Below are 21,474 nucleotides of genomic sequence, written 5' to 3' on the forward strand. Positions count from 1 at the left end.
AGCACGTGGAAGAATAACCGTTTCTCGATGACGTCGTCACTTGTTTCACACAATCCTTCTGTTAATCATGTTTCCTGTTAATCACATTATCTCGTTACGCACATGTCACATGTTACGTATTCTCCAGTGGTAATTCACACTACAGTGACTACTCACATTTCAGCGGGTTCATCTGCTGGATCCAATATCACGCCAATGACAGAATAATGCTCAGGGTGATATGGGGTGGGGTACGTTCCACCGGGTCCCAGAATTCCTGCGCTGCGTTACAACCTTGCGCCCACAATCAAACGATCCGTGGCGACAAGGAGGGGATGCCAGCTTAGTCCATCTTCCCCTTAGCCGAGGGCATCCTCTCTCCCACCGGGGTGCTGTGTAAAAAGTTTATGCTACCGTAAGTCTCAACCACTCAATTCTTAGATAAACTTCTCCACAAAATAACAATTCCACTCTCGCTCAATACTATTCATTCATCCGTCAACTAGCTTATGCTGTTACAGTATTATAACAGCTCATTTACAAATTAACTCCATTATAAAAGAACATACAAACATTCCTTTCCAAAATGGCTGACAACAGCTAACGCTTCTCCAACCCAATTCACAACATTACGTTCACAGTTATTTCACAAGTCAAGATTACTGAGCAGAATACAATTCAATAAATACCTGTATATTCACAGCATTGAATCACACATGATTCATCCAAAGCATGAGTCGTATAACATTCGACCTCAATGTCCTTCGAGCAACATTCCGACCAAACGTGGAGACATGAGCAGAGACGTCTGTCTTCCCCAACTGTCAGTAATGTTCTGCTTAACACAATCCAACATGGCTACCTCCCTGTTAGCAATCTCCTCTCTCATTGGTCAATACTAAAACCCAGTAGCTAATGAAAATATAGTTTGCAAAATCAGATCACCCCATTTCAACAGGTGACACTACAGTCACGCAGTCAAGCCATGCGAACCAAACGTATGGCAAGCTAATCTGTACATATTTGTTAAACAATTTTTAGACTGAACTATGTACAAATCCATTTGTCACACAGGGATCCTCAGTGCTGAGCGAATGCTTAGCTTTTCAAACGTTGGCGTAAATAATCATACATTAAGCTCGAATGTTGTCCTGCAATGGGTCGAATAATTATCCCCTTTTGCAGTTAACCTCTTATGTTCAGGATTATGACAGATTGATTTGTTGCGGTTTTTTTCTACACGTGCTGATTACAATTACAGATAATAATATAAGTTATCTTTCGAAGTACATTCTCTCTTAATATTTACTGCAATATTCACTTTACTGTTTAAGTAGAACTGTGGAAAAACGCACAGTTCTGTTCTTTACTTTCCTTGTTTTAGTTTTTTTTTTAAATCGCTTAATGAAATTTGACTGCATTTAGATAATCGATGCTGTCCCTGGCATTAGTTTCTCAATGTCACATTTTTACTTTGCTTTTGTGAGTAAATTAAAAGACACAAATAATGACTTCTCACACATATTGCTCACATAATGTTTCAGTGAACTGTAAAAATAAACCCCACTAATATTTGTAATCAAGGAGTATGCTTGTTCATGACGGACACTACACGTTTTGAGAATTTTGAAAAATTCCTTCTAGGATTTACTTCTCGTTTTCTTTACAGCATTTAAATGAATACGTTTTGCTAATTGGGGCAGTAGTGACTTCGATTGCGCCGATTTAACAAGGAACGATTATAGTTTCCGACAGACAACAACAAGCAAAGTACACACAAAGAGACGTTTAAGCAAGGTTATGTGTTTATCATATATACATGTTAAGTAGGTTTCTTATCCCTAAAACAATTGTTATATCATGCTAAAGAATCTTGTACTTTTAATTTAGAAACAAAATATAGGTATGAAGCAAAGACTGCAGTTCTTTTCAGTAAGTCATTGAATAAATCATATTTCTTTTAGGACATACAGTTTCTCTCTTTGCGTTATATCAATATCCGGACAATGCCAACCCCCACATGAGTGGACAGGAGAACGTACACGTATATATATATATATATATATATATATATAAAACATCAGAAATTGTGAAAGAAACAATTGAAAGTCAGCAGATACATATATACACACTAACGCACAAACACACACTAACACACACACACACACTAACACACACACACACACATTCACACCCACACACACAAACACACACACACACCCACAAACACACACACACCCACAAACACACACACACACACACACACTAAAAACAAACAGTGACAATTCATCACACAACATACGGGGATATTAGATGGTAGGCCGAATCGTTAACACGAGAAAGACTTGACAAAGAACAAACCTATTTCACAAGTGTCCCCGGCAAATCCAAACGGACAGATGCACTCAAAGGACTCCGTGGTTGCGTTGAACAGGCAGGTCGCCCCGTTTTGGCATGGGCCAGAGCTGCAAGCGTCGGCTTGACAGACATACAGGCAACAGACTTTGGAAGAATGACATTTTTGCGGTCTGATACTGGTACACAATACACACATACACACACGTACACCCACACATATATATATATATATCCCATGACCTCCCTTCTTTGTCTCTGTTACTTCAGTATGGGTATATATGTTGTATTTTTATAGCTCAATAAATACATCATGGACTCCAAAAAATATATGATAGTGCAGATTCAGATTTGGGCAAAGAACTACTTTCCTCCCGACCTTTGACCTCGCACCGAACAATGTGACACATTTGTATGAAGTTCCAAAATCGTATTGCACGGCTCAGAAAACCATATCAGTTGCACGCAAAAATGAATCCCAGAACTGATCTGATGTATGAGATGCAATAAGCAAACGTTTCTTTCATTATGAAAGCAATGCAGGTCGAAAAAAACGAACATTCAACTTACAAGATAACCAGATGCTAGCGAACCAAAACAAAAACACGAGTACCCTCCCTTGCATCGTTAGCAGACGACTTTTGAGAATCTGTCGGTAGTGTGTTTTGGTGTGCGTCTTCAGTTTCTCTGGCAGTGTCGGTGTGGGAACTGACAGAAGCTAGGGAGCACAGATAATAGAAGCCCTGTCACATAGACTAATCACACAATCAATACACATTTGGCTCATGTTTTAAATGACAGTTTCGAGTTTGTTAGTCAAACTCAAAGCAACAACACTGTCACTGGTGACATGCGCAGCGAGACCGAGAAGCGTCCTTTACCTGGCATGGTTGGGCTTCGCTATCAAACATCGGCTGTTTCACGTGTTTTGCGAGCAAGTCTACTCTTTTGCCTGGCTCTGCAGTAAGTCCACATTGGCGATGAAGGTATCCAAGAACTTAACATGTGTGTATTTTTCCGTAATCCAGTCATATTCCTTCAAAATGCAATCAATCGGCGGTGACAGACTGGGACGTGTAAACCAGGGTGTTACGGAGGGTATTTACGTGAAAGTGTCTGTGTGTAATAATTATTCGTGTTTTGTTGTGGTGTTTAAATATAGGTACGAGGGCAAAGGGCAGTAATCGTGTTGAAGTCTTTGTGCCTAGTTTGAGTGCTGTGTGTGTGTGTGTGAGATGAAGTGAGTTAGTAAACAGAGGAACATGCATTTTCTGATAGAATAATTATTACACACAGACACTTTCACGTAAATACCCTCCGTAACACCCTGGTTTACACGTCCCAGTGGTACACGCCCAATCTGACTGAATTACCATCGAAACGCAGATGACGAACTGATTCACCACACATTTGTGGTATTTTACACACAAATTTCAACTGTGTTGTTTCGCAATAAACAGCCATAAACAAACAAATGTGGCGCCGTCCCGTCGCCTCGGAAGGAATAACGCAGGTGACCAAGAGATTGTTTCCGATACCTGTCTGTAAAATCATCGTTTTTTTCACGAATGACGGCTCTTTGGCAGATCTGGTGAGTTGGAAACTGTCTATGAATGTTTTATTTAATTTCAAATGCGTACATTCTTGTCGATATTGTTACCTTTCGGCTCATAAATGAAGTCTATGGTCGTGTTTTCCTAAAGTGACTTTTGTCAGCATAGAACTTACTGTGCTTTGATCATTGACTGAGAAGAATCTTCCGATGACACTAGTTCATTTCACTACGCGACTGCAGATCTGCAAGGAAACTTATGGCAGGGGAAATAAGCTTAACTGAAGACGAATAAGTGGAGTAACTGTTCTTCAACGGATTGCTCTTACACTGATCTAGATATTTAGATCTTGTCGTCTGCTAGTAAGTAGTCTTCGGTCGTGTAAAAGTCACATCTATTTCGACTGTGTGCATCGATCCGTGTAGTGAAATGTTGATCTTTGATGATTTGGCAACATAACTTCGCCACAAGTGCTTCGAGTGTATCTTTTGAAAACGTCTTTTAACAAGACTGTGTTTCGACAGCCCAGACGGGGAGGATCCTTGATAGCTCACAGGGGATATAATGTTTTCCGCCGTTTTTTAAAGAATCCTTTCAAATTTACTATTCCAAAAGTACCCTATGACACGACTCGAGTGGCAAAGAACATTCTCTGCAATTCCTGTCTCAGTCCGTGCAGCCGTTTCGGGTCCTATCGTCATCATACAAACATACACACAGACACACAAAAACTAGCTTTAAAAGTTAGATTATGTACGAACCATGTGAACCAGTGATTTGTTCTTATTAGAGATTTGAATTTTGACCATTTTTCCCCCTTTCTGTCACCAGTACTGAAGAACAACTCATATGTATACAGTGAACTTAGCTGTGTTCAAGTTTAGTTATGTTCTGTCGAGCGAATATTTTTTAAATACGTTTTTACTACTAAAGGAGTGATAATTGCATGTGTACGCCCTCGTAAAACCTCGATCATTTTTCTGAAAATGCACGTTGATAAGTACCCGTTTTATGATAAAGTTATACTCTCCATTCATTTATCTACACAAACTAATGTTTCATTTATCATTTGTAGAGCTAAATATGTCAGTTGGGATCATGTTAAGAATCGCAGTGTTTTTTCGCAAAATCGTACTTGACAACCCACAGTAAAAAAATTCAAAAAAAAAGGTTAATAAGGCTGCCACCTTTTTTCTTTGCACAGATGTGTCCATATTGCTTAGAGGTACCTGTGCACAAAATGTGTAATGTTTCTGTCGAGCGATTTGAACACACATGTAACCCCTTAAGACAATGCTGTTTCCTACTTTCAATTCATAACCTTATGTAAAGTAATTCACCCCAGTGTTCAGACTCTCTCTTTTTTTCAGACCGGATTATATCTCGTTTTTATATTTAGTCAAGTTTTGACTAAATATTTTAACATCGAGGGGGAATCGAAACGAGGGTCGTGGTGTATGTGCGTGTGTCTGTGTGTCTGTGTGTGTGTGTAGAGCGATTCAGACTAAACTACTGGACCGATCTTTATGAAATTTGACATGAGAGTTCCTGGGTATGAAATCCCCGAACGTTTTTTTCATTTTTTGGATAAATGTCTTTGATGACGTCATATCCGGCTTTTCGTGAAAGTTGAGGCGGCACTGTCACGCCCTCATTTTTCAACCAAATTGGTTGAAATTTTGGTCAAGTAATCTTCGACGAAGCCCGGACTTCGGTATTGCATTTCAGCTTGGTGGCTTAAAAAATAATTAATGACTTTGGTCATTAAAAATCGGAAAACTGTAAAAAAAAATAAAAATTTATAAAACGATCCAAATTTACGTTTATCTTATTCTCCATCATTTGCTGATTCCAAAAACATATAAATATGTTATATTCGGATTAAAAACAAGCTCTAAAAATTAAATATATACAAATTATTATCAAAATTAAATTGTCCAAATCGATTTAAAAACACTTTCATCTTATTCCTTGTCGGTTCCTGATTCCAAAAACATATAGATATGATATGTTTGGATTAAAAACACGCTCAGAAAGTTAAAACAAAGAGAGGTACAGAAAAGCGTGCTATCCTTCTTAGCGCAACTACTACCCCGCTCTTCTTGTCAATTTCACTGCCTTTGCCATGAGCGGTGGACTGACGATGCTACGAGTATGCGGTCTTGCTGAAAAATGGCATTGCGTTCAGTTTCATTCTGTGAGTTCGACAGCTACTTGACTAAATATTGTATTTTCGCCTTACGCGACTTGTTTAATGTCTTAGAAGAGGAGTTCCACTCTAACCTTTAACCACGAATTTCGATGAGAGTAACCTCACAGGACTATATGAAATCGTATCCTAATCTTTATCCTTATTAGCCTATATTATTTTGTACTCACATATAACTTTAACAGTGCATTTAAACTTCCTTCGCGATATCACTTGATGCATCGATTGAACATTGGATTTCCCTTCTTTGAGCCATGTGACGTCAGAGGCCTACAAAACTTCATATTTGGGCGTTTCAGGTCAACCGAAACTTCAAAGGAACTACTTACTTCATATTTGTGACACGCGGATTAACCCACAGATCACAACACACGTCTGCCAAACTGTAACAAGAAGGGCAAAGCCCATACGACTCACATGCTTGACCTTTACATGACCTTGACCTTCAGGGTCAAGGTCAAATAACTAAACCTAGCAATGACATACACTAAGAACTGCTTTACACATTTTTCCTACCAAAATACATGTGACCTTGACCCAAGGTCAAGGTCATCCAAGGTCATGCAACACAAAGCTGTTAATTCAAGACATAGGAAGTACAATGGTGCTTATTGGCTCTTTCTACCATGAGATATGGTCACTTTTAGTGGTTCACTACCTTATTTTGGTCACATTTCATAAGGGTCAAAGTGACCTTGACCTTGATCATATGTGACCAAATGTGTCTCATGATGAAAGCATAACATGTGCCCCACATAATTTTTAAGTTTGAAACAGTTATCTTCCATAGTTCAGGGTCAAGGTCACTTCAAAATATGTATACAATCCAACTTTGAAGAGCTCCTGTGACCTTGACCTTGAAGCAGGGTAAACCAAACTGGTATCAAAAGATGGGGCTTACTTTGCCCTATATATCATATATAGGTGAGGTATTCAATCTCAAAAACTTCAGAGAAAATGGGAAAAATGGGAAAAATGGGAAAAATAGCTGTTTTTTAGACAACATTTATGGCCCCTGCGACCTTGACCTTGAAGCAAGGTCAAGATGCTATGTATGTTTTTTGGGGCCTTGTCAACATACACCATCTTGCCAAATTTGGTACTGATAGACTGAATAGAGTCCAAGAAATATCCAACGTTAAAGTTTTCCGGCCGGCCGGCCGGACGGACGGACGGACGGACGGACGACTCGGGTGAGTACATAGACTCACTTTTGCTTCGCATGTGAGTCAAAAATGAAGCGATTTGCAGATCTATCTCGGGAAGAAATTGAAAACAAAAGACAACTTTTAACTCCGATCGAATACCAACACACTTCAGCTGAACAAAAGATGAACATGGGAGACACCCTCCATCAGCATATTGCAGGCAACACACAACTCCAAGTTTTGCCGCGGCCAAATTCAAACCCCCCTCGAAGTTCACTCAGCTCTGTCGCACACACAGCCGGCCACCGGCCGAGTCGATATGCGCAGGGCAAGTAGTTTCGACATGTCATTTGAAGATATGAATTTCTTCTTCAGTGCAGAAAATAAACCTGACATGCCACCATCCACAAGAATGCAAGTTCTGCCTACTTTCCACAACTGTACCATAAACAACTTCAACATCACAATAACAAAATAAGACCAAACGTGTTGATTGTCTCTGCTGTTAAACCCCACAAGCTAGCTCAATGAACTCGTCCAATCTTGATCGCGAGACAGGGTGACGACAAGTGTGTACAACAGTTACTGACACTGACAGTGCAAAGAGAAGTAGCAATGTAATTGATGTTTTATTTGATGTTCATGAATTTTCCGTTCCTTTGATTATGGTCTGAACAAAATGTGGCGACAATCAAATATTCTTATGTTAATTGAAGGAGTTAAATAAACTTTTGAAGTTGCACTATTTTTGTGGCGCATTGAAGTGTATGTGTTTGGTGTAAACAGGTGTTCTTGGTGTGTGTGTTTGATTGCATGTGTGTGTGCCAGTGCACTACCTTTTTTTTAATTTTCAATGTTTTATTGTGTCTGAATGTTATTTTATGAAAGAAATGAACAAATGATGACAAAGAATAGTCACTTTTTGTATTTTCGGTTGCTGGTTTTTGTTTTACGCGACAAAAACAGTCAAAATACAGACAAAAGTGGAGTACAGGAGATACACGGATTTTCATCAGATGTGATTGTCACACTTCTAATTATTGTTTTATTTTATCCTTCTGGGTATGCTCTAGGGGATTACGAAGCAGATCTTGTTTATTATATTTATATTTGGAGTTAGGAACACTTCTTTGTTACAACTGTCCAACTTTAGGGTAACGCTTGCGAAATTATTTTTTGAAATAATCTGGATATGACTATAATAACATTTCAGCAAAATCCCTTCGTAATCCCCCAGAATGTTATATTCTGCACAAACTACAAAAGAAAATATTGCTCTAGCTAAATTACAGCCAGAGAAATCGCGTAACCCAAGACGTAACCGTAGGCAAAATGGCTGAACTGAGAAAAACGACATTGAAGATTGAACACCACAGAAACACTATTGAAACAGACACACAAGGACAAAACTGTGTTATGAATGAACAGCTTAGTTTATTTGAATTGCAAACTACTTAGCCTTTAGCACGCCAGCAGAGAATTTATGCGTCCATCCCTTCTTTCCTTCTGTCAACCAGCATGGGGATACTGCCCCAGCGCTAAACGTGTATCAATGACCCGATTCTCGTTTGTATTTGCATGCGAGAATAACGGTATTTTTAACGGTAACTTACTTGAGCCAGAACCAGACTTATTTCCTTCCGTTATCTCGTCGATTTGTTGGTTTCCTCGAAGTTTTCTGCTTTTGTTTTTTCATCGATACAATACTTTGGTGCTTCGACAAGCAAGATGGAGGATGATGAGTTTGAAACTTTCGTTTGAGTTGTTTTTTGACAACAAATCGTACGTGGAATCTGAACGATTTACTGAGGAAGCTCTTCGCAATGAACTGTGTATCGCGGTGAAGAAAATGACACAGTTCGTCAAGACAGTGACGGAATCGGGAATTTACGAAAGCGCAGATTGATACGAACAGTTGCTGATCCAGTTTCGTTCGGGAAATGGCAGGCCCAGCAAACATTACCGATAATCTGACTGATGTTGGATACTTTCTCCTGTTTTTGTTTTTTTGCGTAGCAAATGCTCAACTTGCTTGTCGAGGAGATACTGCACAGAAACTGACTCAAATTCAGCGCAAAGCAAGCCAGTGCCGAGACGTAAAAAGTGTGCTGCATGGCGTGTTCGGAAATGGCGACCTGTGGATCTGCGTGGAGATCAAAGCTTTCCTCTGTATCGGAAACACCGACAGAATCCAAACTTTGGCCTAGTACCAGCGGAACTACTTGTTGTTGCTAACCGAACTAATAAAGACATTGTCCTCTTTCTTATTTCGAGCCATTGTTATCGTATCAAAGGTTGTTTCTCAAGGAAAAATTCGCTTTCGGTTGTCACCGATCGTTTGATGTGTAACCAGGATGTTGTAAAACCGAGTGAACTTCGGGTGTTCCCGTCATGGCCGAGAGTCTCTTCGGTAGTTTCCGTATGCAAAATTCGTAAGCTGAGCATGCGCACTCACAAAGTAAACTGGTTCCCGATTTCGGTTTATGACACGAACCAATGGATGTCGAGTACCTTCCAAATAAGGACATTTCCGTTCGATTACGATTGCTGCCTTTGCAACGGACAAGTGGCTGAGTGAATGGAACATTCATCAAAACACTGATGTCATGTTATAGGTCAAGAGCTGCTGCGCAGTTTCGTATGTCGTGAATGCACTGTTTTGCTGAGGACAAAGCCGTAACTAGCCTTTGAAATGAGACATTTTTTGGCGGGGGAATATCGACTACAGAAGACAATCAATGCCACACATGTTCACATTTTGTCTTTATTGACAGATAAATAGGACACTTTTGACAAAAACACCGACACACATGGATGATAGGTATGTTATGGAAACATAATCTGCTAAAATACCCAAAACAGTGTTTTGAACGATTTGGTCAATTTTGCACTGGCCCACCTGCCCTTAATCGTCAAAACAACAACAAAGTCAGTACCTGAACGGATATCGATCGATACATAAATGTTATTTGCGTTTTTGACCAAAACATGACATTTTACACAGATCTCCACAGTCATTGTTTACCTCGACCGCTATCGCGGTCTCGGAGAACAATGACTGTCTCGATCTGTGTAAAATTTCATATTTAGGTCAAAAACGCAAATAACGTATATTGTCATCATTTTCACGAGTTTTCATTCACAAGCACCTGGGAAATAAATATCATGTTCCCCAGGCAATAAATCCCCGGTTACCATAGTTGCAGGAAGCAGGTTATACATGGATAATCAAAAGCAAACCCAATAGAAACGCTCCGGGATTCTTCGGCTCTTTTCATTGGTGTTTCCCCAGACCTAAACAGACGACACGACACTGCTTTGCAAAGTTCCAAAAACGAACTGGCAAACTGGCAAAAGTAAACAAAAAACAAAACTACTTCATGAAAAGTCATACATTCATCAAAAACAAATAAAAACCTAGCGATATGTTTTGTCTTCTTACAGAGTCATGGAGTGCGTGTATCTGTGTTTCGATACACAGACGTTCGGAGAAACACGAACGTCAAGTTCAAGTAAAACGACCCCTGACACACACATTTTGACCCATGCACAAGACGTTCTATCGATAAACGAAGCACAAATAAGAAACAATAATAAAAGCAAATAAAATAGCAACAAGATATGCAAACATCTAACAAAGCCGAGCAAGCAGAATGACAGGTATAATGAAAAACAAAGAGGTACTGAGTCCGAAACAAGATCGCGATTCTTTACTTCGCTGCACGACGCAAATCTTCTGTGACCTTTGACCAAACGTAGCTTCCACATTCGATCACTCAGCTTAATAATTACAACAGAAAGCCGAGAGGATGAACCTACAGAACTGTGCATCCTCAAACCTGACATATTCATCCCAACATTTAATGAACTCAAAAACACAGAAAGTTGCTTTCACACGCCAGCTCATTCTGATAATCCTCGCTCCACGGCTATCGTTGATTGCCAGAGTTATCAAACCGGGACTCGTGTGGTTATCAGCACGGAACCCGTGTTTCAAAGCATGGCTCCCTGGGTTGATTGTGCACTTATTTTCTCACTACCAAAATGATGACAAAAACGATGTTTGGTGGTTTGTTGACAGACCAGCTTTTTTGTCGGTTCTCGGGGGGCATATCGAGTTTTGTTTCATATTTATTGACCGCGGCCTTCGGCCTTGGTCAATAAATATGAAACAAAAGACGATATGCTCCCCCTCAGACCGACAAAAAAGCTGGTCTGTCAACAACCCATCAAACATCTTATAATATACTGTTCCTAGCTGACCAATGACAACAGATGTTTTTGTCATGTGCTCATTAAAAATGCGATAATTGCCTATAATTATTGTATTGAACTCACATATAACTTCGACAGTGCATTCGTCAGCCTGACTTTCTTCCTTGCACTTGATGGTGCCGCCCTCCGCCTTAGTTACTTTACTGTAGGTCAAGGTGCTTCTTGTTCCGTCGTTGGTGAACTTTGCTTTTCCGCTATTTGCGCAACCGGTCACTCCTCCAGTACAGGTTGTAAGAGTTGACTCAGTGCCTCCCGTGGGAGACAGAACCCACTCTATTGTGGCGGAGGCGGTTGAAGGTTCGCACGTGACTGTGACGTCATCCACTCCGTCAATGTACTTCTTTTTGCTGCAGTCTGTGATTTTAGGTGGGGCTGTCAACAAGGAAAGACTTCATTTGAATTAAGGAGTTACGACATTAAATAATCAAACCCAGACGTTTTGTCGGACACTCACTTTCAAAGTGAAATGTCTGACGTCAAAAGCGAAATAAAATTCGACGAGACACAACAATTTAAACAGTGGCATCACTAAACAATTCAGTCACTTCTTATGTGTGTGTCTCGGAGAAATGACAATTAGAGTTTCCAGAATGGAGTTTGGCTGGGTGACTTTTTTTCATAATAGCAGAGGATAGTTTCTTAATCTTGCACTGTCACCGCTAGGCTGTGCGTGTATCGGTATCGTATCTCATTAAACTATGCCACTTGGAACTATTGCAAAAACCTTCTTACTCCAACTAAAGCATTCATTCCCGTACGTAGCAACTTTTAACCGTGATAATGATAGCAGTACTTGAGAGGAGCGTTGTTTTTGTTGTAGAAGAAGACTACGACGACGACAGTAACCATAATGACGATGAAGAAGAGTTCTGGGATATTTGAACAGATTTTATAACCGACAACCTAGCTTTTATTTCAGACAACGAATTAAGTGAAAGGGGAACCTATTGTACGGCAGCCCTCTTAAGCTTCCTTTCTGTTACTTTCTGGTTTTTACATTTAGTCAAGTTTTGACTAAATGTTTTAACGTAGAGGGGGGAATCGAGACGAGGGTCGTGGTGTATGTGTGTGTGTGTGTGTGTGTCTGTCTGTCTGTCTGTCTGTGCGTGTGTGTGTAGAGCGATTCAGACTAAACTACTGGACCGATCTTTTTGAAATTTGACATGAGAGTTCCTGGGTATAATATCCCCAGACGTGTTTTTCATTTTTTTGATACATGTCTTTGATGACGTCATATCCGGCTTTTCGTGAAAGTTGAGGCGGCACTGTCACGCCCTCATTTTTAAACCAAATTGCTTGAAATTTTGGTCAAGTAATCTTCGACGAAGCCCGGACTTCGGTATTGCATTTTAGCTTGGTGACTTAAAAATTAATTAATGACTTTCGTCATTAAAATTCTGAAAATTGTAAAAATAAAAAAATATATAAAACGATCCAAATTTACGTTCATCTTATTCTCCATCATTTTCTGATTCCAAAAACACATAAGTATGTTATATTTGGATTAAAAACAAGCTCTGAAAATTAAAAATATAAAAATTATTATCAAAATTAAATTTTCGAAATCAATTTAAAAACACTTTCATCTTATTCCTTGTCGGTTCCTGATTCCAAAAACATATAGATATGATATGTTTGGATTAAAAACACGCTCTGGGGAGTTATGCATGAGTGCCGTGTAAAGTACACGCCGATTTCAGCGAAGTCATGACTTGAAAGTCCCCACCTACGAGGGCCCCAAAGGGGGGGTATCATCACGATCACGGGAAGGGAAATTTTAGCTTTCACGATCACAGTTACCTTGATTTTTGTTTTCACGATCACGAACACCAGTGGCAAATCACGGTCACGGTAAAAGTTGCAGGTACAGAAAGCACGTGTCAAAGTAAACACAACCGCACAGTAATTCGCTCCTCTGGATCTATTGTTTATTCAACACAAATTGACAACTGTTGCACTTTTTAATTTTATTTTTTTGAATTCTCTTTCACACACACACACATAGAAATACATATCGTGATTTGTAATCAGTAACAAGAATGTTGTTTTCATTGTTTTTTTCTCTCGCTCTCTCTCTCTCACACAGACACTCACAGGACTGAACTGATATACACTCGCCAGGGGCGGAGCAGTTAAGCCAGAGGGGGGGGGGGGGGAGTTACAACCTGGGGTCCAGGGGTAGACCCCTTGTGGGGTACATGGGCAAGGCCCCGTTGGGGGGTCTGGGGGGCTTAGCCCCCCAGAAGCTGAAGAGTTTTAGCTATTTTATGAACAATTTATGGCTTATCCTTGATTTTAACCATGATCAACTGGTGTCAGCAGCCACTCATTATTTCATTTAAAATTAGTATTAATTTTTTTAATTTTTTTGACAGCCGGGTGGGGGGGGGGGCGGGGTTCCGGAACCCCTGTAACCACACCCCCCCCCTAATCTGCCCCTGCACTCATACGCCATTCAACTCCCACACCCTCACTCACACACATGAATATATACTTGCACAATTTCACATTTCCAGAGCTAAATCTTTTAAACCCATTTTCTCAAAAGCTATTGGGTGGATTGAAATTAAAGTACATGTATGTGTGATGGTAGAGTCTATAATAACAAAATCCCCAACGAACATGACTTTGATCGACTTTGACATGAGGATCAAGTGACCCAAACTGGCACGTCTCCCCGCCATAGTTCCTGAATTTAACCCATTGTTGAAAAGTTTACAGGCGCTAAAATAAATCCAAGCTTAATGCAAAGGAGCGACAATTAGAATCTATGCCAAGCGTGTCCACGTTGCTGGGATGAAAAACACATTTCTAGTTTCGGTTTTGGCTACACGCAGACTCGATCAGACTCGAGCCAGTCGAGGTCACACTGAGCGAGTGACAGCCGGACGTGGCAATGTCGACAATGCAAATGTCAATGATCTCAATCAAACTCAAAGATCTTGAAAAAATTTCAAGATCTTTGCCTACATTCAGAACAGTCATAGAGCAACATAGACAGGGCCGGACTAGGGGGGTGGGGGGGTACAGGGGTTGTGCAACACACCACCCCCCCTGGCTTAAGCATGTACCTGCCAAACGCTTTTTTATGTGGGGGAGGGAGGGGGGGAGGGTTGCATCTGGATCATCATGAAATCCGAGGAGAAATCGCACCTCTCACCCCCTTTCGAAAGACATTTTTCTTCAACGATTTTTTTACAATCTCAATTCTTCTTCATTGCTTATACAGCTTGCTGTCGAATTCACCTTTTTCGTCAAGTTCAAGGAGAGGCTTCCTTTCCCTCCAGAAACATCAAAAAACGTGGTAATCTTGAATTTTAGCGTGTTAAATTCATAGCTCATAATTCAGAGGCATTTAAGTCTCCAAATTTGTAGAACCTGCACTTGTAATCATAACAAGTCATTTTAGATCCCTTTGAAGTTACGGAATGAACTCCGATGAACTGTACGAATGCATTTCGTTTACATGGGTCAAAGAAGGAATTATCCGTATGAGCGGGCAAAGGGAGACAACTCTTTCGTGTAAATGATGTCCCATGGTTGACAACGTACGCCATTTTCGGTGCATTTTCGTTGATTGAACAACCAATGTAATTAATTATGCTTAAGTTTGGAGCTCAATCCGTCAATTAATTTCGCGACAAATGTTCTTTGGCTTGCTTACATGGACTTGTATCAAAAATAAGTCAAGAATGTCACTGGATACTGAGCTATGAATTTAACACGCTAAAGTTCAAGATTACCAAAAACGTTCAGCTTCAAGGGGGCTTCGCCCCTTTCCAACCCCCACCAAGTTCGATGACAGTACCGCTGCACGCCATTTTTGATCTTCGAATTCGAATTTGACTGAATGCACTCAAAACTTTAGCACGAAGCCCTTCCATTGGATGAAGTTTGGCAGACTTTTGCAATTCGCCTTCTGATTGGATCTCTTTTTTTGTGATTGGTTCTCTTAAAGGGAAGCAATCGCTGTCAAAATCATATTTCTGAATGTGTTGTTGTTTCCCTTCAATCGGGATTGGCTCCTTGACGAATAGAGGATCATGGAGTGATACAGCTGTGAAAAATGTACGTTGAAAATAAAATGCTTTGCAATAATGCCCATCACGATCACGAAAACAAATGACGATCACGATCACGAGACTTGATTTTTTTGTCATCGCGGATCACGGGCAAAGTCCCATCACGATCACAGAAATGGAAATTTCGGCAATCACGGTCACAGAAAGGTCAAAAATAGGAATTTCCCAGAAATGTATTTTAAACTACTAGGGATTAACGTCGCCTGTATTTGGGCCTTTAGCTCCCACGGCTGTCGCTACGCTGAGTGAATCAGCAAGTTCACGTGCGCGTGTCGCTGTGAACACAGGCCTGGGTCCACTGCGTCAGTTCGCTGCCAAACTCACGCGAGTGCGCACACAAACATTTTTCCGCTGCTGTCAAGAAACAAGCTTTTTGCCAAGATGGGAGAGGAATTCAACTTCGAAGAGTGGTGTAATTCGAACAGTCTAACAAAAAAGACTTTGCAGGCGTTGCAAAAGGAAGACATTGTGTCTGAACATCTCCTCTCTACGCTGACAGAAGAAGACATGGCCACGCTGGGTGTCACGCTTGGTCAACGCAAGGCTCTCCGCACGGCGATTGGAACTTTTCAAAAAGACACGCGTCAAGCCGGCATCGATGACCTTCAGCAAGTTCTTACAGCCGGCGAGGGGGGTGCATCCAGCTCCATCCCCCAGATTATGATGGCAGACATCAGAAACGGAACGGCACTGACGGACGCCGGTAAGCGTTTTGACGAACTTTTTTTACGCGACCCACAGCAAAATCAACCACAAACAGTGTCCACCCCGCACGCCGATCGTTTTGCCTGTTTCGACCCCCGTCTGACACTCACAATCAAAGCGCATAAGAAGAAAACTGCTCACATCACTGACTTTCTCACTGAGAAAACAAAGAAGAGAAGACAATCGCAGAAGAAAGAACTGATAGTTGACACAGAGCAGCGACTGGTTGTCCGCACGGACGATCAGCACCCCTACTCCGGCATTCGTATGGAGGAGTGGGTGGCAGCGAACTGTAGACTAATGAACAACCTTTTGCAGACGGGGGCCTTGCCGCGCCAAGACGTCGAATTCTACCTGGCCCACACCGTCAACGTCATGGAGTATGCCGAACGTTACAGCTGGGAGTCGGTCCTTGACTTCGACTACCAGTATCGTGAGCTGCAGGCGGAGCACAGCTTCCCGTGGGGCACGTACCCGCCCTACATGGAGGCGAAGATGGAGCCCAGAGCACAACGCAGCACCCCAACAGTTTCGCAGCGGCAGGCCGTACCCGAGTGCAAACAGTTTAAGGCACGCGGTTCGTGTTCCTTTGGCAAGGCCTGCAAATATCGCCACAACCAACTCTCCAACGCACCCAGCGACCAGTCACCCCAAACCAACCCCCCAACGATGCGGTCCACGGCTACAGCTTCCGGCGGGCAATTCGGGTCTGAAAAAAACGCTCCCCCGCGCCACTGAGCCAGCCAGTGCGTGAAGCGGGCCTCGTGTACGAAGCCTGGCACCGTCTGCTGCCCGCGGACTACCCCAAAAGAGACTACATCCTGGAAGGCGTCAAAGAACGCTTCAGCATCGTCGACGTTGACGACATCACCGACAGCGTGTACCAGAAAAACTACAAGTCAGCGACAGAGGGCGCCACCCGTCATAAGGTGGAGAAGCAGATTAAGGTGGAGCTTGAGCACGGACATTATAAGCAGTGTGACAGCAAACCCAACATCGTGTCGGCTCTCGGCGCTATCCCCAAGAAAGACGGTGATAAAGTGCGCATCATCCACGACTGCAGTCGCCCCGTCGGCAGCGCCTTAAATGACTTCGCACACAGCTCGCCGTTTCAGTTCCAGAAGCTTCAAGATGCCGTAGATCTCATCACACCAGGCTGCTATCTCGCTAAACTCGACCTGGCCAGCGCATACAGGTCAGTGCGCATTCACCCCTCCAACTATCCGGCTACAGGCGTAGCCTGGAACTTCGAGGGATCGCCAACAGAGACTTTTATGGTAGACACTCGTCTGCCCTTCGGCGCGCGGCGATCCCCCGAGGTATTCCACGAACTTTCGCAAGCCATCCGCCACATGATGCATGCTCAAGGCCACAAGGGTGTGGTCGCCTACATGGACGATTTCCTGCTGACTGCTGAGACCTCCGAGCTATGTCAAGCCGCGCTGAACGCCCTCATGCGTTTAGTGAGGCAGCTTGGCTTCGCCATCAACTACTCCAAGGTGGAGGGCCCTACCCAGCGTCTAACCTTCCTGGGCATCACGCTGGACACCGTCGCTATGACCATGGAGCTGCCCGACGCCAAGGTGAAGGACCTCACTCAAGATCTGCAGGGCGTCTTCTCCAGCACCAAGGTCTCCAAACGCCAGCTCCAGAGCCTAGCTGGGAAGCTAAACTGGGCTTCTCAGTGCATCTACGGGGGCCGCTTTCACCTTCGGCGGCTCCTCGATCGCATCGCTACGCTGCGCTGCCCGTGGCATCGCTCCAGAGTCACCAAAGAGATGCGCCTCGACATCGACTGGTGGCTTAGGTTCTTGCGAACCTTCAACGGTACCATGCCACTAGTCGACTGCCGACCAGCCACGCCCATCAGCATCGACGCTTGCACGGAGGCGGCGGGGGCGTTCAACCAGGGCGATTGGGTCTACACGCACTGGCAGACCCACTGGCCTCGCGCCGCCTCTTTGCACATCAACTACAAGGAGGTGCTCGCCCTCGAACCGGCGGTCACTCGCTGGTCTCACCTGTGGGCGGGCAAGAAGGTGTTCGTCCACTCCGACAACCAGGCGGCGGTGGCCATCATCAACAAGGGCTCGTGCAGAGACAGCTTCGTCATGCAGTCCTTGCGCAGGATCTTCTGGGCGTCGGCCACTTACAACTTCCGGCTGAAGGCGGTATACTACCTCGGCGCCAGGAACGTCGTTGCAGACGCAGTCTCCCGCCTTCACGAGTCGGGAGGTCACGAACGCTTACGTAAATTGCTCGTGTCTGGTAACTGAAACTGCTAGTCACCCCCCTTTTTGACAGTCATGTTTTACCTTGTTTTATTTTATTTGTAGATTATTAATTGATGTCTAGGGACTGTCTGTATGGATTACCAAACACTTGAGAAGACAAGACTGTGTGTTCTACCCAGACGCTGTGCGCATCACCATTAGTTGGTCCAAGGTTATTCAGTTCAAAAATCGCACTTTGACTCTGACTTTCAGGAGGATGCCCTCTGCTCTGCTCTGCCCGGTCGCTGCGATTTTCCAAGCTTTCAGGCCCCCCCCCCCCCCCCCACGCCCCGCCCGACGGCCCCGCCTTCGTGGCCTCGTCCGGCAACCCCCCCTTCTCCCCCCCTGACCCCCTCGTCCTTCGTGTCAAAAGTTAAGCAGTGCCTGCAGCAGGCAGGTGTTGATCCCAAGCAGTACGCCGGGCACAGTTTCCGCAGAGGGGGTGCTTCCTGGGCTTATCAAGTCGGTCTTCCGATAGAGACAATTCGCCAGATTGGAGACTGGCGCTCATACGCTTGCCTAGCTTACATTGCCATCCCTGGTGATCGGATTGCTTCCGCAATCGCACAGAGGCAGTGCGCTGTCAAAACGTAAAGGGACATTTTAATCTGTGACAGCGCACTAAAGGGACTTTAAAGGTAGAGTGAGTGAAGTGGATTTGGACAATTGGGCCAAGACAGGATTATCCATCCTGCTGTTGTGGAGTATACTATGTTTTGATATTTATGCGCCACTGTGGGATGTTTATTTTGCGCGCAGCAAATCCTCAGTGAAAATATGTACATGTCTTTTAATCTCATTTCAAGCGCGACATTTTGCATTATTTTATTATGGTATTTTATTGAAGCATGAATAAAGCTTCCAGTCACCCCCTCATCTTTGAGTGGTCTCCTTTTTGTTTAATAGGAATTTCCCAGAAATGTATTTTAAACTACTAGGGATTAACGTCGCCTGTATTTGGGCCTTTAGCTCCCACGGCTGTCGCTACGCTGAGTGAATCAGCAAGTTCACGTGCGCGTGTCGCTGTGAACACAGGCCTGGGTCCACTGCGTCAGTTCGCTGCCAAACTCACGCGAGTGCGCACACAAACATTTTTCCCCTCCCTCCCACCCTTTTGAGCTTAGTGTGACTGGAATACCTTATCCTTTTTTTTTTAATGATTATGAAGAATTAACTGCCTCTGCATGTATTTTTTGTTATATGCTTGTTTGTTGTATGGTGTTGGTTATGCTTGTGTTACAAGAAAGACATAATTATGTGCGTGTGTCTGAGTATTAATTCGTTGTGTGTGGTTTGTTGTTTTTCCTTTGTTTTTTTTTAGCGCGTATGTTTGTGTGGGCCAAGACAGGATTATCCATCCTGCTGTTGTGGAGTATACTATGTTTTGATATTTATGCGCCACTGTGGGATGTTTATTATGCGCGCAGCAAATCCTCAGTGAAAATATGTACATGTCTTTTAATCTCATTTCAAGCGCGACATTTTGCATTATTTTATTATGGTATTTTATTGAAGCATGAATAAAGCTTCCAGTCACCCCCTCATCTTTGAGTGGTCTCCTTTTTGTTTAAACGCCAATCACGATCACGATTTTAAACCCTTTGGGGCCCTCACCTACCGCAGGCGCTCATTCGGTATGCACGGGTGACGACCAGATCGCCGACTTTCAAGTTGCCGTGTAAAGCAAGGTCACCAGTCAATCTATTTCTATAACGAGGAATTCCTTCCTTTGCGCATGCGCTAGGGTCATTCGATAACATCCTCCCGCTTCCTCGCACGGGAGTTCGACTATTCAGAGACGAAGTGTAAAATTAATATATGCTTTAGCGGTGCTCGACACAAAGAAAAATACCGAAACAGTACAGTACACCGCTTTGTATTCCACTGTATGTAATCGAACATGACATGACTGTGAATGCCCCTGCTAAGGAGCCTTCTGTGTATTTAGATTCTTTTTGTTTTGCTTGTGTTTTTTAGTCATGTTTCAAGCTTGACTCGCATGCGACTTTCCGTGGTGGTGGTTTCCCCTTTTTCTGATCTCCTTCTCACCTTTTTTCTTTCACTTTTCTCACTTTTGTCCCTAATTGTTCCCATTTTGCAACCACCTCTGTAGGTTCGCGTGCGGGTCTAGCTCGCTCTTTATCTTTTATTTTTCTTTATTAAGTATGAGCGTCCTGGTACGAACTTTGTTTTGTTATAATGACGTTAAATATTGTAACGAACTAATTTATAAACAAGGTAGTGTGGCCGGCGTTTTTCTGATTTTAATTTCATGTGCCTGTATGGCTCACGCTGGACAGCCTTGGAGTTTTTCCCCGGAGAGCACGGGACGCATGTTTTGCAACAGTAATATTGTAGTAACGCGCAGTATTTTTAGTTCACCTCTGTGGTGGATAGCCTGTATTCGTCGTCACTTACTGGGAAGCCGTTCACGGAACAAGATGTTTTAGGATAGATAGATTTTTTTGCTCTGTTCCGGGGCCCAGTGTTTTCTGCCAGCCTCCAGTTTTGTTTTTAAGTTATTTTGTAGTTCAGGTTCAGTTGCTCGCCTTGAGTCTGTTTTTAGATTATTGATGCTGTCAAAGGCGAGTATCCATTTCTGACTGTTTCTTTTATTTACCGAATTCGTGTAATTTTCGTTTTGAATCTTTGTCTTCTGTCCGTTTCTGTGTCTTCTGTCCGTTTCTGTGTCTTCTGTCCGTTTCTTTGTCTTCTGTCCGTTTCTGTGTCTTCTGTCCGTTTCTTTGTCTTCTGTCCGAATCTTTGTCTTCTGTCCGTTTCTGTGTCTTCTGTCCGTTTCTTTGTCTTCTGTCCGTTTCTGTGTCTTCTGTCCGTTTCTTTGTCTTCTGTCCGTTTCTGTGTCTTCTTTCCGTTTCTTTGTCTTCTTTCCGTCTC

The 21,474-nt window shown here is 42.9% G+C and overlaps 1 protein-coding gene across 1 annotated transcript in view; it reads right to left on the reverse strand.

The window, feature by feature from the left end:
- The window catches only part of LOC138972777 (neurogenic locus notch homolog protein 1-like), a 107,383-nt gene that overhangs the window by 25,507 nt on the left and 60,402 nt on the right, over nt 1-21,474 (reverse strand). The window contains exons 3-4 of the mRNA XM_070345450.1: nt 11,583-11,891; nt 2,341-2,457 (exon numbers count right to left, since the gene is read on the reverse strand). Coding sequence (XP_070201551.1) covers nt 2,341-2,457; nt 11,583-11,891 — 426 coding nt within the window. The remainder of the gene's footprint in view (nt 1-2,340; nt 2,458-11,582; nt 11,892-21,474) is intronic.

The sequence above is a fragment of the Littorina saxatilis genome, linkage group LG8 (assembly GCF_037325665.1).
Source record: "Littorina saxatilis isolate snail1 linkage group LG8, US_GU_Lsax_2.0, whole genome shotgun sequence".
NCBI lineage: Eukaryota > Metazoa > Mollusca > Gastropoda > Littorinimorpha > Littorinidae > Littorina > Littorina saxatilis.